The following is a 25,243-nucleotide window of genomic DNA, read 5'->3' on the forward strand; positions in this document are numbered from 1 at the left end:
GTTTTAGTTACTGTTGCTGGAGTCATCGTCATCTTTTGCTTAAGCTGAGGAAAAGCATTACTCAATCATTAAGTTTTAACACCAAAGATGGTGAATTCTCATGAGTGTAAAAATAAATCCCCCCTCCTTCTCCCTCACTTCATGATAATCTCAGGGGTTGAAGCCGAAGCCTTCTGACATGTTTGAGCAGGAATCTTCTGGGCTTACCAGTGTTTAGAAAATAAGTTTCTTAGCAGTGTTACTGGGGCTGCTCTTGGGGGTGGTGGCCAAGGTGCACAGACAGGGCGAGGGTCGTGTGGTGCTGGATACGGCGCCTGAGGAAGGTGGATTAGCACTCAGAGGCCAGAACTGGTTGGGGAGAAAGCCTCTTGAGAGGGAAACTGGTGTCCTCAGAATCGCTGTGGGGTCACAGACGTGCTGCCCTAGCGTGTCCGTGCTTCCTTTCCCTAGGAAAGGAAGCATCCTGGGGCCCTGCAGTGATTCTGAGGACTGAGGGTTTATGTCATGAATGCCTTCTTGAAGGACTTCCATGTCACTGTGATCTTTTCTGTCTCTTCAGGCTGTTCAGAGCCTCTGGGGACATGAGGACCAATGGGGACAACTACCTGTATGAGATCCAACTTTCCTCCATCACAAGCTCCAGAAACCCGGCGTGCTCTGGAGCCAACATATGCCAGGTGAAGCCCAACGATCAGCACTTCAGTCGGAAAGTTGGAACCTCTGACAAGACCAAGTACTACCTTCAAGGTAATCCATGGCTTCCCACAAAGTTCCACATTTAACTTCCTCCAAGGAAGGGAATTAAAATTTTCAACTAACTCCCTTCAGTTGAAATCTCGGACCACTTTTAAAACAAAAACCATGGTCTAATTCTTTACTTTGTTATGAATTTCTTGACAGTGGATTGAGCGATACGTGTCAGAACTAAGCATTTCACTGTAGGCAAATTGTGTCTTAGTTATCAAGTAAATGTACAAAAAAACTAAAACCTGGTCTGATCCAGTGGTTCTGAGGTTGGGTGGAGGCTGAGCTGTGCACAGTCAGAATTGCCTTTGATTTGGTTTTAACCATGACACTTCCTTATTTTGGAATGCCAAATAATATTAGAGAAGGGTAAGAGATTTTATATTTGTGAGAAGGATGAAAGGAAACTGGCCTAAATGTTAGGATGTAGGTTAAAATCAACCAGGACGCACATAGGGCAGAGTCCAGGGTGTAAAGGAAGGTTTTAAACTGGCACTAATAAGGGTGTTGCCCTTTGTTCCCTCACATAATCGTGAAAGGCTGCTTTTGTTTTGAACAGCTAGTCTTAACTATATACCTTTCATAATTTGATTTTTGAACCGTGTGTGGATGTAATAACTCTTTAAAAAAAAATGAAGTGTGTTTAAAGAAAACCCCAGCCTGCTCTGATGTCAAAGAGCTGCCGATCATGTCCTCTGGGAGGGGAGAGTAGTGATAGCTGAGAAGGAGCGGGTGCTCTGTGCCCTGGTGCTGAGCACATGGCCGAGAAGGAGCAGGTGCTCCGTGCCCTGGTGCTGAGCACATCGCCGAGAAGGAGCAGGTGCTCCGTGCCCTGGTGCTGAGCGCATCGCCGAGAAGGAGCAGGTGCTCCGTGCCCTGGTGCTGAGCGCATCGCCGAGAAGGAGCGGGTGCTCCGTGCCCTGGTGCTGAACACATCGCCGAGAAGGAGCAGGTGCTCCGTGCCCTGGTGCTGAGCACATCGCCGAGAAGGAGCAGGTGCTCCGTGCCCTGGTGCTGAGCATGTTGCTGAGAAGGAGCAGGTGCTCCGTGCCCTGGTGCTGAGCTCATCGCCGAGAAGGAGCAGGTGCTCCGGACCCTGTTGCTGAGTGCATCTCCACGACGGCAGCACCTGATGGAGGGAAGCTGGGTCAGCATCGCTGCTCCTGGTCACAGATTGTAGACAGCGCCCTGGTGCATCTGCTCATAGCACCTGTGGCCCCTGAATAGAACTGGGAAAGTGAATATTCTGCTTTCTGGGTGAGTTGATGATGGGAAAGTTGATCAGCCTCATTCACTTGCATAACTCCACAGCACGGAGCTAGCACTCTGTGTTTCTCTGTTCTCTGCCTTCCTCACACTTCGGTGAATCCTTCAGTCATTCAGAATCAGATGTTGCATGTCACAGGTTGTGTCTTCTCTTGCTGTCCTCTTTCCCAGTGCTCGGTAAATCTTGATTAAAGGAAGGAAGGAAGGATTGTTTCAAAAGCCTTCAGGGGCCCTATCATGCAGAGAAGGAAAGTCTAGGCTCTCTCTGACACAGCTTGAAGATGTCTGAGAGGCTCCCATGTACCAGGGTAGCCTTGCAAGCTGCTGCTCCTACACATGCCTCAGCCATCAGGTTATTCACTAGTTCCCAAAGTCACCCTGTAACCTGGTGGGTTTACATATGCTGCTCTTGGTGCTGGAATGCCTCGGCCCACCTTCCTCATCCTTCCAAACCTACTTCTAGTGCCCCTCCTGGGAAGGCCCACCTTCTCATAGCAGGGTGACACCGCTGGTGTGTCTGCAGGATTCCAAACCTACCTCCAGTGCCCCTCCTGGGAAGGCCCACCTTCTCATAGCAGGGTGACACCGCTGGTGTGTCTGCAGGATTCCAAACCTACCTCCAGTGCCCCTCCTGGGAAGGCCCACCTTCTCATAGCAGGTGACACTGCTGGTGTGTCTGCAGGAGTCTTCACGCTCCATCGTGCAGCACTGGCCACTTGTCTGGTTACACATAAGACCTCCACATTCACAAGTGGTATGTCTAGCAGACCTTTGAGGATCCCCAGCTTTCAGAGTGCTTGTGCACGCGCATTTAGTCATTCTTGGTAAATAAAATCCCTTTCAGACCTTTTCACTTTCTTCATTCACCAGCCCCAGGAAGTAGCTTTAGTTTTAAGACATCTTTTCATCTTTCATGAAGAAATGAAGTTTCTATCTCTTCCTGAGGCTTGCCATTCCTTCGGGAGGGCAGAGCTGTCTCTCATCAGGACGTGGAGCTGCTGGGCGGTTTGCTTGCCCACATCAGCCCTGTGGAACAGTCCATTCAGCAGCCCCTGCTTCAGCTACTCCCAAGCGAGAATGCGGGGCCCTCCCGGAGCGGAGCCGCACCGCCTGTCTCTGGGCCCCATCTGTGTGTGGACATGTCCGTCTCCTACCCTGCAGTCTCGCCTCTGCATTCCTGGCACCCAGCAGCAGCAGCCACAAAGATTTTCAGCCAGTGACAAAGGTTGGGAGCAGCAGAGTTCATGCAAGGAGTCCACACAAGGGTTCCTCACTTCTGACAGCAACAGCACACTGAAGGGGTGAACCCCAAGCCAACTTCAGATTTACCCTTTCACCATAACTCACAGAGCTCCCTAGAAGCAGTTACACTCATAGTTATGATTTACTGCAGCAAAAAGATACAGGTTAAAATCAACCAAGATGCACACAGGGCAGAGTCCAGGAGGGAATCGAATGCAGAGTTCCCACCAGCTCTCCCGTGGAATCAGATGTGTTGTGTTCCCAGCACCCACGTGTGGCAGTGCACATGGAGTATCACCAGCCGGAGGTGCTTCCCCGAGCCTTGGTGTCCAGAGTTTTTCCCGGGGCTCTGACATGGGCAGGATTGGTCCATTGATCACTCAGGTACTGCATGGCCAGCCCCTGCTCCGTTTCCTGTCATTAGCCAAGGAGCAAGCCCAGCCCTCTTTTTGGGCAAGGTTAAATTCTTGCCTTCCCTCCTGTTGCCGTTGCTTCTGTTCCTGGAGGAGCTCCTGGCACAGTGATGGGGTCTCAGGCCTCCACCTTACTGCACGACGAAGAGCTTGAGGAGATCAAGAAGGAGACTGGCTTTTCCCACAGTCAAATCCCGCGCCTGTACAGCCGGTTCAGCAACCTGGACAAAGGAGAGAACAGGACGATTTCCAGGGGATTCCAGAACTTGCCATCAACCCAGTGGGGGACTGGATCATCAATGCCTTCCTTCTAGAGGGAGAGGACCAGGTAAACTTCCGTGGATTCCTGCAAATTCTGGCTCATTTCCGAACCATTGAGGATAATGAAAAGAGCAAAGATGTGAATGGACCTGAACCACTCAACAGCCGAAGCAACAAACTGCAGTTTGCTTTTCGACTATATGATTTGGATAAAGATAACAAGATCTCTCGTGATGAGCTGTTAAGGGTGCTGTGCATGATGGTCCAAGTAAATATCTCAGATAAGCAGCTGGGCAGTATCGCAGACAGGACCATTCAGGAGGCTGATCAGCATGGGGACAGTGCCATATCTTTATCACAGACTTTGCTGAGGTTTTGGAGAAGGTGGATGTAGAACAGAAAATGAGCATCCGATTTCTTCACTAAAGGACAGACAGCAAACTATTCCTTGCAGTCTAGTATTTAAGAACTGGAACTTGACAGTCCTCCTGTCCACCAGCCCTACCTCCACCCCATCATTCCCCTTCTCCCAAAGTACTACTGCTGTTGCATAACAACCCCAAATATGTTCTGTCAACACAAACCTGCTTTTGGTCTATAAACAGGGCGTTACAGAATGGTACACCCAGTCTATTTCTTCTCAGTATCCAATCGCCAGTTCTTCATTTATAAATATCGTCTTCCTCTGTTCTGCTGCTGAATGCCACACATCCATCCAGTCTGAGAAAGTAAGATAGGGAATCCTGCTGAGGAACAAGCCAGCAAAGCTCTTTCACTGGATGTAGACTGCACCTGCTGCCTTCCCTCTGGCGAGTCTGCCAGCATGCTTCTCCATCCTTTTTATATGTCCTTTGCTTCCCACTTCTGTGTACATTCAACATACTGTTCACCTAGTCATGCAGTCTTTCTGCTTTTTGTGAAGCCTCAGAATCTCCTCTGTTCTGCTTCGCACCCCAAGCTATGCCTGGTATTGTATTTCTCACTTGGCTCGATAGTTTGGTGGTCTGGCAGTTTTTATCTACCTTCATTATTAAAAGGCCCTCTGGAGCTGGGCGCGGTGGCTCACACCTGTAATCCCAGCACTGTGGGAGGCCGAGGCGGGCAGATCACGAGGTCAGGAGATCGAGACCATCCTGGCTAACACGGTGAAACCCCGTCTTTACTAAAAATACAAAAAATTAGCCGGGCGTGGTGGCGGGTGCCTGTAGTCCCAGCTACTCGGGAGGCTGAGGCAGGAGAATGGCGTGAACCTGGGAGGCAGAGCTTGCAGTGAGCCAAGATCGTGCCACTACACTCCAGCCTGGGCGACAGAGCGAGACTCCATCTCAAAAAAAAAAAAAAAAAAAAAGGCCCTCTGGGATGTTGCCTCTCCAGGAGCTTTTTGGTAACCAACACTTCTCTCAGGAGTATGAGATCATCCTCTGCACTCTTCTCTGTCATCAAAGGGCTGCTGGGTGGAGATATTCTTGAAAGGTGGCCTTGGTGAGAGGTGTGGAGTCAAGTGTTTTAGGTTGCTTGCCCACGTCACTCTACCTCTGGCCTCTGATTCTCAACTTTGTACCTATGGGGCGTCTCTTGTTAGTGCAGTGTTGACTATTCAAAAAGTAGCAATATGCCTGCAGATTTGCTTAGTCTTGGGACACGGTTACCACCAGAACGGCTGCTCAGACAATATGCTTGGGGACTTTCTCATGGCTTTTTGAACAAGGAGGCTGCGCACCCTGTGAAGCCTCCTGCATTCACACCTCTGCTGCATGGTTTATGCCTCAGTGTTATGTGCACTGGAATGCTTTTCACTATACGTTTCCAAGTTAGAAAGATTAGTGTTATGGAAGTGCCTAATGTATCCTAGTCCAAAATATTTAAAGATTGTTCTCTGTGTCTTGAAGTTTTGCACAAAATTCTTTATGAATTTTACACTTGGCAAATGTTAATGCTAGAAGCCATAGTCCGCTCCTTATACAAGTCCAAAGCGTTGACTGTTGTATCATTAGCTCCCTGGTTACACTGGTTTCCCAGCTCCTTGTGTAGACCACTGCTAATCCCTTAGAAACAAGAGGTCTGGCACTAGTAGCACAACCTAAGGTGGCATTCCAAGTCTTTAAGCAAGTCACAGCAACTTTTCTGCCAAAGTCAGCTTAGTTTAGACTTCAGTGAATCAGGCTGTTGCCATCCTAATGTATGTCTCTGTGAGTCTGTTCATTCACATATCTGCCGTTGGCTGACTTTCTTGACTCGCTGCTTGCTTGCTTGTTTCCTTGCTTTGGAAAGCTATTGAAGATGTGTACATAATTCTTTAGGAAGGGGATTGCTAAAAAATACACTGCAAAGCGATGGAAAACAGTGGAGAACAGGGGAGTAGCCAGGCTGGATGGCTCAAATATAAATGAATGAGGAATTCTTTATGAAGTGTCAGTTGGACTTTGTGATTGAGTGATGTAATACAGGAATTATATAGAAAGGGAAGAATATCTGATACTGATCTGTTAGATACGTCAGAGGCTCCTTGATTTGCATATTTAAAGTTCCTAAAATTGTAGCTTTTCCCTTCTTTTGGCTGTACAGCAGACTGTTTTAATCCACGGTTGTGCCTTATTGTTCCATTAAAATTGTGTCTTCAGTCCATCAATAAATACTCGTGGTTAAAACAAAACAAAAATTCTTTACTGCATGCTGACTAAGGGCAGGGCTCTATCCATGTGCATCGAGTGGCCTCGTAAGCTGTGAACAGAGTGCATGTGGGACGTGGGATGAAGTCTCTTCTGCCTGATTTTAAGTCTTTGCAAACTTTTTAGACCATAAGGAGCTAAGCTCAGTCTGCTCGTGAAAAATGATGGTGACATGCCATGTGTGCCCTTCCCGTTTGACAGATGGCGATCTCGATGTCGTGTTTGCCTCTTCCTCTAAGTGCGGAAAGGATAAGACCAAGTCTGTTTCTTCCACCATCTTCTTCCACTGTGACCCTCTGGTGGAGGACGGGATCCCCGAGTTCAGTCACGAGACTGCCGACTGCCAGTACCTCTTCTCTTGGTACACCTCAGCCGTGTGTCCTCTGGGGTGAGTATGACATCCGGAAGCTTAGCACTTGTACCCCACATCTTCCCTTAAGAATAAGTGTGTGTGTGTTTTTTCCCCAATGTTTTCTTGTGAAATATTCAGAACATGCACCAAAAAATAGAGAAAATGATAGAAGCGGACCCCACATAGTCAGTGCCCCGCTCCGTTGCTTGTCAGCATCCTGCCACTGATTTTTGGTCCATGGCTGCGTCACCTCCCACCACCCCCAGTAGCAGTGCCATTGTTTCCTTTGTGTGTACCATGCCCCGAATAGGGTCCAGTCAGGGCACCCCAGCTCTGTCCCTCTACCCTGTTCCCATTGCTGCCTCCCTCTCCTTAGCTCCTGGGAGGCAAGTACTGGTGGTGCCTCCTCTTTGTAATCCTGGAACATCTTTTGTGTCGTAATACAAATGATTGTTTGGTAAAGTTTCACTTTGATTTGAGTGCAGTATTTTTACGTTTGTTTGAATGAATGAAAAGCTTACTCTCCAGATTTTGAGAATCAGCATGAGAACAGAGGGAGCAGTTTCTGCTCTGAAGGAAGGTGGCACCTCCATTGGTTGTCTTGTGTCCCACAGCCGTTTTATACTTTGCCACGAATAACATGTTGTCAGTTGCTTTCCTCTTGGATTTATTTTCTTCTTATGTCACCCCCACCCATCATTGTATTTATATTTATTTTTATTTTTTAATTTTTTGGGATGGACTCTTGCTCTGTCACTCAGGCTGGAGTGCAGTGGTGCGGTCTTGGCTCGTTGCAACCTCTGCCTCCTGGTTCAGACGATTCTCCTGCCTCAGCCTCCCAAGTAGCTGGGATTGCAGGCATGTGTCATTATGCCCTGCTAATTTTTGTATTTTTGGTAGAGATGGGGTTTCACCATGTTGACCAGGCTGGTCTTGAACTCCTCACCTCAGATAATCTGCCTGCCTCGGCCTCCCAAAGTGCTGGCATTACAAGCGTGAGCTGCCATGCCCGGCCTGGCCCACCATTTTACATAAGCTTTTCATTCTCTGTCCTGAGACTTTAAGATTGGGGGAACATGAATTCTTGCCATGTAATTGTTTCCTTCATGTCCTGAAAAAGGGACCGTAGAGTCAGCAGACGACAGTGGTAGGGGTCATGGGGGAATGAAGATCACACATTTTACATCTTAAATCAGCACTCCCCCTGCCCACCCTTAACAGTGGACATGAGCTCAGCAAAAACCAGCTTTGTCCTGTGCTGTTCAGGCCTGTGTACTTAGGGATCCTCAGCTGCACAGTCAGGGAAAGAGGCTTTTGGTTGAAATTTCACTTGTGGTATTTTCAGCTTTTGAATGTTTATGGTGTTCCGGTGATGTCATTACAAAACGAAAGGATTGAAACTGGAAGTTCTTCCTGAAAGAAGCAAAATGTGAATTTTTATAAAAGATAAAACCCAGAAGTGAACTTTCCCTGCATTCTCTGTCATGGAGAGGCTACAGCTGCCATGAGATGAATCCTGCCTCCTGACATGGCAGCTGGTCTTCTGTGTGGGTTTGAGGGACCAGCCCAGGCTAGGATCCCGTCCGTGTTGAATGTTTAGAGCTCGACTTCTGTGAGTAGGAAAAGCACCGTTTATAGGGCTTTGGTGTTTGACTCTAAAACCAGAGAGGAAGATTCTCCAGGAAACCTCGGTTTCATGATGTTCAGAACATCAGGATTGGGAGCTGTTTAAATCCCTTATAACACACTGACAAGGTAATAAGGACTTTAAAAAAAAGAAGCAGAAGTTGAAACCAAGAGCAAAAACTCAGATGGTGGATTTTGAGGGATGCAGGTACCACCCGGGGGTGACGTGGAATAGTGCCTGAGATTTTTTTCCCCCCAAATGTTATCAGTGTTGTACATTGTAGAATCATGTAAATATGGCCAGACGCGGTGGCTCACGCTTGTAATCCCAACATTTTGGGAGGCTAAGGTGGGCGGATCACTTGAGGTCAGGAGTTCTAGACCAGCCTGGGCAACATGGTGAAACCCCGTCTCTACTAAAAATACAAAAATTAGCCAGGCGTGGTGGTGCACACCTGTAATCGCAGCTACTCAGAAGGCTGAGGCAGGAGAATTGCTTGAACCTGGGAGGTGGAGGTTGCAGTGAGCCGAGATGGCGTCACTGTACTGCAGCCTGGGTGACAGAGCGAGACTAGATCTCAGGAAAAAAAATCATGTAACTATAACAAACAGGTAGCAATGTTCGCCCTAATAGATTACCATTTTTAGTTCTTTTAGCTATTTCTTCTGGAATTTACCTCAGTATTTTAAATTAACATCCTATATCTCATCTGTTGACTTCCTGCAATAGTAGATGAAGATAGAGCTGTCTTACACCTTCCTCCTACTTTACAAAAATGGTTCTTTCACAATATTTGATTAAAGTCAAAAAATTTACCCAAAGCTAAAAGACAGGCATCTACAGATGGAAGGGGCAGGCTATGTGCCCAGCACAGTTATTGATGACAAGACCCACCCACTTATGAAATACCAGGAGAGCAGATACAAAGAAAAGACTGTAAAAGCTTTAGGGGAAGCTAATTTGTTGTATTAGAAAATAATTCAAGAAAGGTTAAAATACTTTAAATCCTCACTTTATATCATCAATAGGTTCTTGGAAACTGCAACTTTATGTGAAACGATGTATAATGAAACCAGTTTTTTTCCTCAACTTTATTTTATGTTATGTTATGTTATGTTATGTTATGTTATGTTATGTTATGATTTTTTTGAGACAGAGTCTCGCTCTTGCCCAGGCTGGAGTGCAGTGGCGCGATCTCGGCCCACTGCAAGCTCTGCCTCCCAGGTTCACGCCATTCTCCTGCCTCAGCCTCCCAAGTAACTGGAACTACAGGGGCCCGCTACCATGCCCGGCTAGTTTTTTTGTATTTTTAGTAGAGACGGGGTTTCACCGTGTTAGCCAGGTTGTTCTCGATCTCCTGATCTTGTGATCCGCCTGCCTCAGCCTCCCAAAGTGCTGGGGTTACAGGCGTGAGCCACCGTGCCCGGCCTCATCAACTTTATAATGAGACAGTTTTGAAGGAAATGATGTCATTCGAGGACCTCCTGTAGTCGCTTCACGGAAGGTTGCAGTTTGAAGGAAACTGTCAGCGACCCTATGAGGACACACTGTACTGGACAACGGTGGTGTCTAAGCTGAGAGGGGTGGCAGAATTCCCAGCTTTTAAAATTTCTTACAGTGATAGCATCATATGAAAGTAAACCATTTTCTTGAAAGAAATGAAGGAAGAAAAGGTAGAGTTCCTAATTGTTTGGAAGACATACTGTTAGACTTCCTGTCTTAGTATGCATGCCAGTATTTTAAGAATAACCACTAAAATAATATAAATATAGTATGTAACTTCCAAAACAGCGGAGAAGAAAAGGAGAAGTAAAAATACTTAAATCCCCAAAGAAGACAAGGAGAAAAATAAAACAAAAATCAGACAAGTAGAAATTTCAGCCCAGTATGGTAGAAATAAATCTAAATATATCTATAATCATAAATATAGCTTGACTAAACTTGTCAGCCAGAAAACAAGTTGTCAAACTGGATTTCAAAAACAACTCTGTTTACAGGGAACATGCCTAAAACAAGGATACAGAAAAGACCAAAGTCAAAGGAGAAGAAAAGATATACCAGAAAATAATCTGAAAGAAAGCTGCAGTAGTTATGTTAATATAAGATAAAATAGGATATTAAAGAAAAATATTAGGGATAAAGAATAAAGAGGGTCATTATAATTTTAAAAGGGCTAATTTCCTAGGAAGATACAAGAATCCTAAACTTCCATCTACCTAATAAAAAAGCCTTGATATGTAAAGCAGAAGTTGACAAAACCACACACAAGAAACAAGCTTAGTGATTGCTGGGTTGAGTAGACAAAGAGTAAAGCTTTTTTTGGAAGATTGAGACAGCACAGTGAAAAGCAAGATTTAATAGACATGCGCAGAACACTGTTCCCTGCGTTGAGAGAACACTGTTTGCCCAAGCTTACATCAAACACTTAGAAAACTTTAGCAAAAATTAACCACAAAGCAGGCAAGTCAGCAATTTCCTTTTTTTTTTTTTGGAGACAGAGACTTGCTCTTTTGCCCAGGTTGGAGTGTAGTGGCGCGATCTTGGCTCACTGCAACCTCTGCTTCCCAGATTCAAGTGATTCTCATGCCTCAGCCTCCTGAGTAGCTGGGATTATGGGCGTGTGCCACTACCTCCTGGCTAATTTTTGTATTTTTAGTAGAGATGGGGTTTCACCATGTTGGCCAGGCTGGTCTCAAACTCCTGACCTCAGGTGATCCACCTGCCTCAGCCTCCCAGAGTGCTGGGATTACAGGCATGAGCCACTGTGCTCGGCCTAAGTCAGCAGATTTCTGACTGATGCAATTAACTACATACATGATGCAATTAAGTTAGGAACAAAGAACAAACAACTGAAACATAGAAATACGTTTGAAGACTAAAACTCACTTCTGAATAATCCATGGTCCAAAGAAGAAATCAAAGGTAGAAGGTAAAATATGCTTAGAACTGAGTGATGATGTGTCTCTTGGATGCATTTCGAGTGGTCCTGAGTGGCTGGAGCTGCTTCTGGGTGAGTGGGTTTCTGGCTTGGAGGGAGAGGTCTGCATAGCTCTCAGACCTGTCTGTGGAGTCTGGTGGTGCTTCTTTCTGAGCAGAGGTCAACCCTTGCAGGCCCACCTAGAACTGGACGCCAGGCTGTCCCTGTGGTTTCTTGTCTTGCTGATGTTTTAGATTGTTTGGCTTAAGCTGAACTTTGAGGGCAGCAGCCCTTGCGGCTGGGCCGCGGGTTGGCCTGTTGCCCTCAACCTCAGTTCTTTGAGCAGCCGGCATCTTCAGCAGCACAAGATGCGCCCCGTTGGGGTTGCCTCTTATCTCCAGCAGCACGGGAGGAATTTCTGTTTATGTGATCCTGTTCCTGTGTGTGTGGCCCCAAGTGACAGAGGGCCAGAGAGATTAGAAGTGTCAAGTCGTTACACTCTTGAGTGTCATGTTTCTCCCTAAGCGCAAAGGGAAGTCTCCGTGGTTGTTTCTCATTTTCTATTATTGTCCCAACTCTGCTTGAGTGTTCGATGTCATGGAAACGCACTGCTTTTTCCCACAAGTGTGCATGTGGGTCTTGGGTGGGAATGGTGAACTCTGCTGGTGAGGCAGCTGGTGTGCTCGAGAGCCTTCTCCTGGGATGGAGCAGGCTTGGAGAGAGGAGACCCGTCAGGGGCTGTGCTGGGCTCTGCTGTTCCCTGGGCCCCACCCTGGTCTGTGGCCGCCCCTGGGCCCCGTCCTGGCCTGTTTCTAAGGCCCCCTGGGCCCCTTTCGTGTGGACATGGTGTCTCACGGTGGGCTGCGCTCACTGCTTCCAGAAGAAATTCTGAGAGGAGAGAGCTCTGACCCTGGAGAGAAGTGTGGTGCTTCGGGACAGCCTCTGCCCCAGCCTAGTCCTGCCGTGGATTGGGCCACCTAGAGGGGGCCGCGTCCCTCCTGCCCGTCTCCTCTGTGTTTGGGTGAATGATAGTTCATGGAGCTGGAAGCAGTGCCTTCTTGTCTCCTTTCTGACAACCCTGCCACAAACTCATCATCAGGAACTTTTTGCAACCCTTTTCCATGTGGAGTGGGCCTTGTGGCCTTGTTTTCTGGGCAGGAGTAAGAATCACATGGTGTTGGGAAAGTCAGAGCTGCTCTTGCCTTTGGGACTCAGGTCTCAGGTTGTGGCTGTGGCAGCAGGACCACCCTGTGACACGGCTCCTTTTCTGTGACGTCCTTGCAGGGTGGGCTTTGACAGCGAGAATCCTGGGGACGACGGGCAGATGCACAAGGGGCTGTCAGAGCGGAGCCAGGCAGTCGGCGCGGTGCTCAGCCTGCTGCTGGTGGCGCTCACCTGCTGCCTGCTGGCCCTGTTGCTCTACAAGAAGGAGAGGAGGTAAGCGGGTGGCAGGGCGAGGTGGGGCGGGTGGATGCATGCCTCCCACAGCTAATCTTGGGGTCAGTTTTGTGGGGTTTTACTTATTTGTTTTTAAGCCCTACAACAGCAAAGGCTCGAGGTTCTTAGTTCAAAACTCTCTGGAAGCAGTCCCCAGCGTTGTGGTTTTTAAATGCCTGCATTTCTGTCTGACCAAGGCCGAGGCCCTCGCACATCACCCATGCCTGCGGCTTCTAGGACCGTGGTCTTTTGTGTCCAAAGATGAGTAGAACATTAAACGGCACCTTTCATGGGTGCCTTTTCCCACTGAGCAGCTGACCCCTCTGCCCTCCTCACGTCATAAATGCAGGAGTTTATTAAGCGCCTGCTATGTACCAGGTATGATGCCATCCTTTTGCCCCACTTTGCTGGGTGAAAGGACTCTCCATGTGACGGTCAAGCAGATTTTCACGTCAGGTGTCAGTGTTAGTGGCTCTGACCTGGGGGCAGGAGCTGGCCAGCTCAGGCATTCCCTGCTGCCACTGTCATTTGCCAGCTGAGCCACAGGCCAATGAGAGAGGTGGTCAGAAAGTACCGACCGTGGAGGCTGCAGTGAGCCAAGATCTCACCACTGCACTCTAGCCTGGGCAACAGAGTGAGACTCTGTCCAAAAAAAAAAAAAAAAAAAAGTACCGATTGTGGCCCTCTACACCCAAAATGCAGAATGGGGCAGAAGAAGGTCTGGGCCGGGAAGGGCATGTGATGTCCGTCTCTGCGAGCCACCATTGGGCAGGCTTAGTGGCCAGGGACCGGTGTGGTCCTGTTAGTCATATGTGAAAACGTCCTTGCCCAAATGTTAAGTTGCTCTAGAGGGCCCTCTGCTGTTGGATTCCAAAGCCCATGTTCTTTCCACTCAATCACAACAAATACATTAGGGTATAACCTGTCACGGCTACTCATTTGTCATTCAGAATGTGGGAGAAATGCAGCCGCCACCAGCCCCCTGGTGGTGCAGATGGGGGTGGGGCTGGCAGGGGTGGGGCTCCTGCCCATGCCCTCTCTACCCTGGAGTAATTATTGTCTCCTATTTTTATAGGGAAACAGTGATAAGTAAGCTGACCACTTGCTGTAGGAGAAGTTCCAACGTGTCCTACAAATACTCAAAGGTAATTTTCTGTGGCAAGTCTCTTGAGGGCCTGCCTCCCCGGCCCCCCGTGCTGCGCTGTCCATGTCGTTCTCATCAGGGGTGCCAAGGAAAGCAGTCACAGGCTGACTGGAATCCAGAAAGGAAAGCAACACCCGTTGCCTCAGCCGCTTACCCCAGCACATTTTTTTGTTATTTTTTTCCCTCAAGTTTCTCTCGTGGTTACAACTGATTTCCTTGAAGTATTTAATAATTAGGTTGTTTCCACTGTTTTTGGCTGTTCTTTAAAAAAAAAAACAACACACACAGTAGTGAAGATAGTTGTGCATGTAGCATTTGGATGATTTCTTTCAGATAAATTTCCAGAAAAGAGGCATTATCTGGATCAAAGGACATAATGTTTGTGGTCTGGATGGGTAGTGATGAATTGCTCTCTAAAACTAGGCTTTTGACTCGAGTCCCTCCTTTGACATTCCTCCCCTGCCATGCAGTGGGCACCTTTCAGTCTCTGAGTAGCCCGGAAGAGCCCCTTCTCCCCCCAGCGCAGCTGGGGGATCACTGGTCTGCTTTTCAGGTCCAGGCCATCCCGAACGCCTTCTGCTTGGTCCCACCCTTGGCTGTGAGACTCCTGCCAAATGACCCCGCTGCTACCCTCCCAAACCCTCCTGCCTTGGTGCAGTCTCATTAGGAACAGGAAGGTATTGCCAGCCCTCGTCTTCCTTTCCCTGGGAACTGGAGATGCAGTGACTGTGAGGACAGTGGGCCAGTTCTTCCCCAGCTCGTGCCAGCAGAGAGCATCCCTGATGTGGTGGATGGTGGAGCAGAATGGGGTCTCTGAGGGGGCTCACGTGGTCTCTGCTGTTGATCCCTGGCAGGTGAATAAGGAAGAAGAGACAGATGAGAACGAAACAGAGTGGCTGATGGAAGAGATCCAGCTGCCTCCTCCACGGCAGGGAAAGGAAGGGCAGGAGAACGGCCATATTACCACCAAGTCAGTGAAAGCCCTCAGCTCCCTGCATGGGGATGACCAGGACAGTGAGGATGAGGTTCTGACCATCCCAGAGGTGAAAGTTCACTCGGGCAGGGGAGCTGGGGCAGAGAGCTCCCACCCGGTGAGAAACGCACAGAGCAATGCCCTTCAGGAGCGTGAGGACGATAGGGTGGGGCTGGTCAGGGGTGAGAAGGCGAGGAAAGGGAAGTCCAGCTCTGCACAGCAGAAGACAGTGAGCTCCACCAAGCTGGTGTCCTTCCATGACGACAGCGACGAGGACCTCTTACACATCTGACTCCGCAGTGCCTGCAGGGGAGCACGGAGCCGCGGGACAGCCAAGCACCTCCAACCAAATAAGACTTCCACTCGATGATGCTTCTATAATTTTGCCTTTAACAGAAACTTTCAAAAGGGAAGAGTTGTTGTGATGGGGGAGAGGGTGAAGGAGGTCAGGCCCCACTCCTTCCTGATTGTTTACAGTCATTGGAATAAGGCATGGCTCAGATCGGCCACAGGGCGGTACCTTGTGCCCAGGGTTTTGCCCCAAGTCCTCATTTAAAAGCATAAGGCCGGACGCATCTCAAAACAGAGGGCTGCATTCGAAGAAACCCTTGCTGCTTTAGGCCCGATAGGGTATTTGACCCCGATATATTTTAGCATTTTAATTCTCTCCCCCTATTTATTGACTTTGACAATTACTCAGGTTTGAGAAAAAGGAAAAAAAAACAGCCACAGTTTCTTCCTGCCGGCAGGGGTGTGATGCACCAGTTTGTCCATCTTGAGATGGTGAGGCTGTCAGTGTATGGGGCAGTTTCCGGTGGGATTTTGAACTGGTCATTAATGTGTCCCCTGAGTTGGAGCTCATTCTGTCTCTTTTCTCTTTTGCTTTCTGTTTCTTAAGGGCACACACACGTGCGTGCGCGCACACACACACATATGTGCACAGGGTCCCCGAGTGCCTAGGTTTTGGAGAGTTTGCCTGTTCTATGCCTTTAGTCAGGAATGGCTGCACCTTTTTGCATGACATCTTCAAGCCTGGGCGTACAGAGCACATTTGTCAGTATTTCTGCCGGCTGGTGAATTCAAACAACCTGCCCAAAGATTGATTTGTGTGTTTGTGTGTGTGTGTGTGTGTGAGTGGAGTTGAGGTGTCAGAGAAAATGAATTTTTTCCAGATTTGGGGTATAGGTCTCATCTCTTCAGGTTCTCATGATACCACCTTTACTGTGCTTATTTTTTTAAGAAAAAAGTGTTGATCAACCATTCGACCTATAAGAAGCCTTAATTTGCACAGTGTGTGACTTACAGAAACTGCATGAAAAATCATGGGCCAGAGCCTCGGCCCTAGCATTGCACTTGGCCTCATGCTGGAGGGAGGCTGGGCGGGTACAGCGTGGAGGAGGAGGGAGGCCAGGCGGGCATGGCGTGGAGGAGGAGGGAGGCCGGGCGGTCACAGCATGGAGGAGGAGGGAGGCGCTGCTGGTGTTCTTATTCTGGCGGCAGCGCCTTTCCTGCCATGTTTAGTGAATGACTTTTCTCGCATTGTAGAATTGTATATAGACTCTGGTGTTCTATTGCTGAGAAGCAAACCGCCCTGCAGCATCCCTCGGCCTGTACCGGTTTGGCTGGCTTGTTTGATTTCAACATGAGTGTATTTTTTAAAATTGATTTTTCTCTTCATTTTTTTTCAATCAACTTTACTGTAATATAAAGTATTCAACAATTTCAATAAAAGATAAATTATTAATTGGGTGTTACCATTTTTTCCTTGATAGTGAGACGTTCCCGAGCGAGTTGCCCATCTGCCTGCCTGTCTTTTCTTTCTGTTAAGTGACTGAATTTGGGTTTTAACTCTGGTGTTCTCATTGACCCTTTATGAGGCAGCACTTCCATTTTTCTCCGGAGTCTCCTGGTCGTAGGTGTTAACTTTGGGTCCAATCTGCCTTCCCTTGGCTCTTTCTAGATCTGATTTCTTTACCTTCTCCAGGCCAACCTCGGGGTGTGGTCCTGTTCATCAAAACAATGAACATGGAGTTTAGAGTCCAGTGAGACAATAAGGCTTTTTTTTTGTGCAACCTAATCTAACATGGAGATATTTTCTCTTGAGTAAACTCACTGAGTTTTCCATCTTAAATTACTCAGCAGTGACTGAGAGCTACCTGCATGGAAGCAGGAAGTTACTCCAGTGTTATAAACAAACTTCTTAGACTCAACGTCCTATCCTCCATCCCTTTTTTTTCCTGTAGAGTCCAAAAACCTCAACCGTCTCATTTTTAAATTATCCAATTGGAGTTACCTTTTTTAAAAAGTTATTCTTAAGGACTTTCCAAAGCCTCTCCTGAGGAAGACGTGTCAGGTCTTCTAAAAGTTTACATTATGACCAAAGAAAGATGCTGGTCCTCAGGCATTCTACCCAGGGGGCTGTTCTCCAGGCCATTCCCACCTCCTGCTAAGACCATGGGGAGCCCTCTCTGTAAGGAGGGGCATATGCAGGGACCTGCCCATCCCCTTGGTAAGCTGGATGGCAAAGAGGCATGTTGTCTGCACCACTGGCTGCCTGCTAATGTCGCTGTCAGTGGGGAAGGAGAAGTGACAACACGTTTGAGTGCATTTGCTTTGACTCTTAGAAACCCAAGCCTCTGAAAAAAGAGTAACTACTTGCCAGCTGTTGTTACAGATGATATTTTAAGGAAAACATCCCGTGACAGCAAATCAGAATTGGACTCTTTTTCAGAGAAATGATTTTATTGATGGAGTACAACCTGGGTATTTAGCTTCCTTTTAACAAAATTTTTTGTGCCCCTTTCTTGAGGCTGTCCATGAATGACAGAGACATAGAATAAGAACTGGGGTGCTAAAGATGGAATAGGCAAACCCCACACCAAGGAAATCCACAGTGAAGTGGAAATCTGGTTCTTATGAACATTTTAAGAGCACCTGAAGCCTGTACTTCACCAACCCTAAAATAATACGTAACACGAGATGATTCCTCAGGAAGGAACATATAGACATACAGACAGGAGACAACATATAGACATTAGAACTTACAGGACAAAGAACTCTTTTTCCCTGAATCATTTGAGACGAAGTTTCTTCCCATCACCAGGCATTCCTACAAACAAGGACCTTCACACGACTGAGATGCCACCTGGTGATTAAAGAACACTTTGGGCTGGTCCGATCCATTGTACAAGTTAAAGCACTGATGGGTACATAGGTCTTACCCCTGTTGGCGATCGGGTCACAAGGAGCCAGTGTGTGTGTCACCAGGAGGTTGTATGGACGAGACTGGATTTCTGGAAATATCCTTTACTGACTCTGAAGAATCCCATGGCTCAGGGAGGTACACTCATGTCCTTTCTTACTTCTCCGGCTCCACTCTGTTGACTAGTAGTTGGCCTCTTGTGTCCTTGAGCCATACTTGCTGTCAGTTCTGGACATTGTTCTGTGAGAATGGGGTCAATGGGCAGTCGTGGTGCAGGTGAGCTTGTGTGCAAGGCGGCAAGATAGCCACATTGAGTTGGGGACAATGTGGCCTGGGGGTGTTGGATAGGTAAGGCAGAAGCAAGCCCAGAACTTGGAGCCTGCTGTGACTGTCGCAGTAAGGAGTTTGAAGTCCTGAAAGCAGTTGAGAGCTGTAGAAGGGCCAGATTGGGCTTTTGAGAAAGATAGTCTAGATGAAAGTAAAGAGATGGAGACGCTTCAGCAACCAGATGGGAGGTTGGGTATCGGAGCTGTGGCTGTGCTGAGCTGAGAAGCCTCAGACTGCCTGCGAGGCTCTCTCTGGGAGGAAGTCAGGTCTTTCTTTCCTTCCTTTCATTCCTTTCCTTTCCTTCCTTTCCTTCCTTTTTCCTTTCTTTTCTTTTCTCTCTCTCTCTCTTTCTCTCTTTCTTTCGAGATGGAGTCTCGCTCTATTGCCAGGCTGGAGTGCAGTGGCATGATCTCGGCTCACTGCAATCTCTGCCTCCTGGGTTCAAGAGATTCTCCTGCCTCAGCCTCCCTAGTAGCTGGGATTAAAGGCGCGCACCACCACGCCCGGCTAATTTTTGTATTTTTAATAGCGACAGGGTTTCACCATGTTGGCCAGGATGGTCTCGATCTCCTGACCTCGTGATCCACCTGCCTTGTCCTCCGAAAGTGCTGGGATTACAGGCATGAGCCACCATGCCCAGCCAGGTCTTTTTCTTAAAGAGGGACAGACTGAAGGTAGGCTGTGAATGGTCAGTTATTTGTATTTCTTTACCTTTTATGCTATCTTGTAGTTTGACCAGTTTGCAAAACAAATTGAATAAAAAGTAATTGATAATGTCGTTTTGATGCTCAGTGTTTAAGGGAAACACAATCTAGTGAATGGGGTTATTGGTTGTCACACCTGGGAGAGTGAAAATAAAATGAGGGGCTCACAGCCCAGGTGAGGTCATCTGGCGCCACTCAGCCCCATCCCAGAGAAAGCAGCCTTGGGATGCTGGCCTCGGTGACATCCAAGAAGTGATGGTGGGTTGCTAGAGACAGGGTGGAGCACAGAGCCCTGGAAGGAAGCAGGAAGTCAGGTTCAAGAAAAGACTTGTGACCTCACCCTTGGCTTCAGGGTTTTATTTTTCTTTCTTTTAAAACATTTTGAGACAACATGTAGACATTCAAACTTACAGGACAAAGAACTCTTTTTTCCCTGAATCATTTGAGACTAAGTTCCCTCCCATCACCAGGCATTTCTACAAATGAGGACCTTCACAGGACTAAGATGCCACCATCAGAACCACAATGTGTGGGGACGGTACTGCCAGCTAAGCCTCAATGCTGTTTCGGTGTTGACAGCTGTCACAATGATGCCCTTTTCAGTAGAGGAGCCTGTGATGGTCACGTGTTGCATGTGATCATTGTGCCATTTGGTTTACTTCTGTCTGGAAAGTTTCTCCTTTCTGTAACCTCCATGACCTCGACACATGAGGTCACTCTTCTCACCCGCCCCACCTCTGGGAGGGTGCCTGATTTGCCCTGCCCCACCCAGCGGCTTTAGGACTCAGCTCTTCAGGAACAATTAGGGAGAGGGCCCTTGGGTCTAACTGTAAAATCATAGTTGAACTAGAAAATCCCGTTGGCATAGGTATGGATTGTCATATAGAAACATTTTTCGCAGTGTGCCCCGTGGAACACTTGTTCTGTATGTTGTTAACAGATGTTTTGCAAAAAATGAAAAGGACCTGAGCTCTAATAAGTTTGGGAAATGCTGAATTGAAGAGAAACAGCTTTTCTTGGTGTGAGACCTTTCAGAGTCTTTAAAGGAGAGTTGCTGACCACATGTGAAATCACAATAGAAAATGGCCAGCAGGCCTCCAGGTAGGCAGCAATTCCTAGACATTTGCCTGTGTTCCCTGGGGGAGCTGGTGGCCTGTGACCATCCACTGGGAAATTCCCTCCTGTGGCGAGGTTCTGTTGTTTTCCAGAGGCTCCCACGGAGCATGCTGGGTGGGTGGTCTGTATGAGACCACACCGTTGATGAGCAGTGAGGCCCAAACAGGTATATCAAAAAATGCTCAGCATCACTGATCATCAGGGAAATGCACATCATAAACACAGTGAGACATTGCCTCACACTTGCCAGAATGGCTACTGTCAGAAAGACAAAAGACAACAAGTGTGGGTGAGGATGTGGAGAAAAGCGAACACTTGTCCACCTTTGGTGAGAATGTAAATTGGTATAGCCATTATGGAAAACAGGAAGTTCCTGAAAAAATTAAGAACAGCTACCAGGAATCCCACATCTGGGTGTATATCCAAAAGAAATGAAGTCAGTACCTTGAAGAGATCTCTGCAGCCCCTGTTCATTGCAGCATTATTCACAATAGCCAAGATAGGGAAAAAGCCTCAGTGTCTACTGACAAATAAAGATGGATCAAGAAAATGCGTGTATGTATACACACACACAATGGAATACCAAGTCTTGCAGAAGAAGGAAATCCTGTCATTTGTGACAACATGGATGAGCTGAGAGAACATTATGCTAAGTGAAATAAGCCAGACACAGAAAGAAAAATACCACATGATCTCACTTATATGTGGAATCTAAAAAGGTTGGACTCAGAAGCAGAGAGTGGAATGGTGGTTACCAAAGGCCAGAGGGTGCAGGAAGTGAGCAGATGTTGGTGAAAGGGTGCGGAGGTTCAGCTATGCAACATGAATGAATTCTGGAGATCCACTGTGCAGCATGGTGACTATGATACTGCTTTGTGTATTTAAAATTTTCAGAGAGTAGATCTTGTGTTCTTTCCCCTCTCCAAATAAAAGGAAATTATTTGAGGTGATGGATATGTTTAACTAGCTTGACTGGGGCAATGATTTTGTAATGATAAGTATCTCAAAACATCATGTTGTACAACATAAGTATACAATTGACCCTTGAACAATACAGGTGTGAACTCTGTGGGTCCACTTACATGCGGATGTTTTTTTTCTGTAAAAGTTACACCCGATGCGTCAGCCCCTCCTTCTACCTCTTCCACCTCTGGCACCCTTGGCACCGCAAGACCAACCCCCCACTTCCTCCTCCTCCTCCTCAGCCTACTCAGGGTAAAGACAAGGATGAAGACCTTTATGATGATCCACTTCCACTTAATATATAATAAATATATTTTCTCCTCATGATTTTCTTAAAACTTTTTCTGTATTTTATTGTAAGAATACAGTATATAATGCATACAACATCGAAAATATGTGTTAATTGACTCTGTTATTGGTAAGGCTTCTGGTCAACACTAGGCAATACTAGTTGTTAAGTTTTAGGGGAGTTAAAGTTCTATGTGGGTTTTCGATTGTGTGTGGGGTCTGTGCTCCTAATCCCTGGGTTATTCAAGGTTATTCTACATAATTTTTCTGTCCGTTACACCTCAGTAAAGCTGGATAAAAGCGAAAACCAAAAGACTACGAAGAATAAGAGAAAATCAGTACATGCCACTCCAGCCCCCATTCTCCCCAGAAGCAGTCCCCACTTCTTCCCCTCAGCTTTGTCCCCTGTCAGTTTAAAATCATGAGGTTCATAAATTTGAAAAGGAAAGCTTTATTTCTTGTAAAGGGTCTCAGCCTGCAAAATCGCCATCCTGGCAGGCTGGGAAGTGTATCCGGCAGAGACCAAAGGCAGGTACTTGGAGAGGGGGAAGGATGAGGCAGGAATTTATGTTGAATGGGTTGGCCAAGCATACATATTCAACAGGTGATGGGGGGAGCTATGAATATTCATGACAGGGGGACATGCATGTGCATTGTAAACATTCCTGTTACATAGGCCCCATGATCACTTTGGGGTGGAGACTTAACATTTAAATGCATTTCAATTAGGACCTATGTGTCAAAAGGTGAAGCAGGGACATGAACACCCTCAGTGCATGCCTGGGCAAACTAGACAGAACCAGTCCATGCTTGGTGGTCTTTTACTAGGAGAAAGTCCCTGAAATCAGGCTCTTGTTAAATCAAAGCTGTAGTTACAGCTGGTGGAGAAGGGGGTCAGTTAGTCTGCATCTGGCCATAGGCGGTGAGCTGAAATTGTTGCCTTATTGCTGATCTCCAGGCCCCTGCTTATTTAGCTGCCAGAGAAAAAGAAAACAAAACAAAACTTTGTGGCAGTTAGAACCTAGTTTATTTTTTAAGTGCCTGACTTAACCCTTGCCTGGCATGGCCCATAGGTCATGTTTGTAATTCGGCATCTTACTTCCACAAAGAGTCTGTTCTGTCGTGTTATGATCTGTAATTTTAACACCGCCAACAGAGTTCTCTCTCCTTCAGGTCAAATTCTCTAAGTTAACCTTAGCATTGATGCTGCTGAAATACTGGAGCCATTGAACTGGCACTTCTGACCTGTTCCTACACTATCCTCCCACCTTTGGGTGCTGAGGTAGATTGCTATGGGTTGAACTATATTCCCCAAAATTCACATGTTGAACTCCTAACCCCAGTACTTCAGAATGTGACCTTATTTGGAGATAGTGTCTTTAAAGAGATAATTAAGTTAAAATGAGATCATATGAATGGGATGTAATTTAATATATGTGTCTTTATAAGATGAGGAGATTAGGACGCAGACTCACACAGAGGCATGGCCAACTGGAAGCCAAGGAGAGAGGCCTCGGAAGAAAGCAAACCTGCCCACACCTGGATCTCAAACTCCCAGCCTCCAGAAGTATGAGAACACAAATTGTTTAAACTACACAGTCCATGGTACTTTATGGCAGCCTAAGCAAACTAGCCCAGACACACTCAGCAACCTTCCCACTGCCAGTCACACGATGCACGCACATACATGCTGGGCACTCCCCAAGGCCCTGTGCCTCTGGGAGAGTACACAGAACCCCATGTCATGATTCCTCCCATCGCTGCTGAAGGAAGCCAGAACATGCTGACCTGCAACATGCTACTTTAGCCTAAGGATTATTTGGCACTGGAGGCAGTTAAGAAGCAGCAAATGTATTTGCCTAAAAGCAAGACATACATTTTTCAGAAGTGTCTCTCCTTCCCTCTCTGAACAAGAGTTAATCACAAAGACAGCTCCAGACACCGCTCAGCTTGGAGATGGCAGCAGAGGTGTTCACATAACCAGCCTCACTAACTCGCCTTCCCTACCCCACCCTTTCCACTTGGTGCAGACGCCTTCCTGCAGCGCCGCCTCTGGAAGCTTGAAGTCACTTTCCTGTGTCCCAGCATTTCTCTACAAATAAATTGTTCTTAGTGAAGATGCTACGTGTGCCAGAGCGTGAAGCCTATCTTTCAATTGCTGTTTCCTGAATTTCTCTCATGTCTATATGAGATGTACATGCTAGAAACTTGTTTTTCTCTTATTAATCTTTTAATTTTTTTTTATAGGGGCCCCAGCAGAAAACTTAGAAGAGTACACAGAATAGGATTTTTTACTCCTCTACAAAGTTCCGTGTAGGAAGGCATGAGCATTTCTCTTCCTATCACAAGTGTCCATGCCATATGTCCTGAATTGGTGGGTTCTTGGTCTCACTGACTTCAAGAAAGAAGCCGCGGACCCTCGTGGTGAGTGTTACAGCTCTTAAGGTGGCGAGTCTGGAGTTTGTTCCTTCTGATGTTGGGATGTGTTCGGAGTTTCTTCCTTCTGGTGGATTCGTGGTCTCGCTGGCTCAGGAGTGAAGCTGCAGACCTTCGCGGTGAGTGTTACAGCTCTTAAAAGCAGTGTGGACTCAAAGAGTGAGCAGTAGCAAGATTTATTGCAAAGAGCGAAAGAACAAAGCTTCCACAGTGTGGAAGGGGACCCGAGCGGGTTACCACTGCTGACTAGGGCAGCCTGCTTTTATTCTCTTATCTGTCCCCACCCACATCCTGCTGATTGGTAGAGCTGAGTGGTCTGTTTTGACAGGGCTCTGATTGGTGCGTTTACAATCCCAGAGCTAGACACAAAGGTTCTCCACGTCCCCACCAGATTAGCTAGATACGGAGTGTGGACACAAAGGTTCTCCACGTCCCCACCAGATTAGCTAGATACAGAGTGTGGACACAAAGGTTCTCCAAGGCCCCACCAGAGTAACTAGATACAGAGTGTTCATTGGTGCATTCACAAACCCTGAGCTAGACACAGGGTGCTGACTGGTGTGTTTACAAACCTTGAGCTAGACACAGAGTGTCGATTGGTGTATTTACAATCCCTGAGCTAGACATAAAGGTTCTCCAGTTCCCCACCAGACTCAGGAGCCCAGCTGGCTTCACCCAGTGGATCCCGCACCGGGGCTGCAGGTGGAGCTGCCATGCGCCCGCACGCCTCAGCCCTTGGGTGGTCGATGGGACTGGGCTCCGTGGAGCAGGGGATGGTGCTCGTCCGGGAGGCTCAGGCCGCACAGGAGCCCACGGAGGGGGTGGGAGCCTCAGGCATGGCGGGCTGCAGGTCCTGAGCCCTTCCCGGCGGGAAGGCAGCTAAGGCCGGTGAGAAATCGAGCGCAGCGCTGGTGGGCTGGCACTGCTGGGGGACCCGGTACACCCTCCGCAGCCGCTGGCCTGGGTGCTAAGCCCCTCATTGCCCGGGCCGGCAGGGCCGGCCGGCTGCTCTGAGTGCGGGGCCCGCCAAGCCCACGCCCACCCGGAATTCCAGCTGGCCCGCAAGCGCCCCACGCAGCCCCAGTTCCCGCTCGCGCCTCTCCCTCCACACCTCCCTGCAAGCTGAGGGAGCCAGCTCTGGCCTTGGCCAGCCCAGAAAGGG

General features: G+C 47.7%; 1 protein-coding gene and 1 pseudogene across 1 annotated transcript in view; both read left to right on the forward strand.

Moving 5' to 3' along the window:
* Window positions 1-16,789, forward strand: part of IGF2R (insulin like growth factor 2 receptor) — a 137,853-nt gene extending 121,064 nt beyond the window's left edge. Inside the window, exons 44-48 of the mRNA XM_034963192.3 lie at window positions 560-747; window positions 6,797-6,983; window positions 12,776-12,928; window positions 14,004-14,073; window positions 14,927-16,789. Of these exons, the coding sequence (XP_034819083.1) occupies window positions 560-747; window positions 6,797-6,983; window positions 12,776-12,928; window positions 14,004-14,073; window positions 14,927-15,337 (1,009 nt within the window). The 3' untranslated portion in view covers window positions 15,338-16,789. The remainder of the gene's footprint in view (window positions 1-559; window positions 748-6,796; window positions 6,984-12,775; window positions 12,929-14,003; window positions 14,074-14,926) is intronic.
* LOC106634924 (calcineurin B homologous protein 1-like) lies at window positions 3,124-6,775 on the forward strand (annotated as a pseudogene).
* Window positions 16,790-25,243: the final 8,454 nt, after the last annotated feature.

The sequence above is a fragment of the Pan paniscus genome, chromosome 5 (assembly GCF_029289425.2).
Source record: "Pan paniscus chromosome 5, NHGRI_mPanPan1-v2.0_pri, whole genome shotgun sequence".
In the NCBI taxonomy this organism is placed as follows: domain Eukaryota; kingdom Metazoa; phylum Chordata; class Mammalia; order Primates; family Hominidae; genus Pan; species Pan paniscus.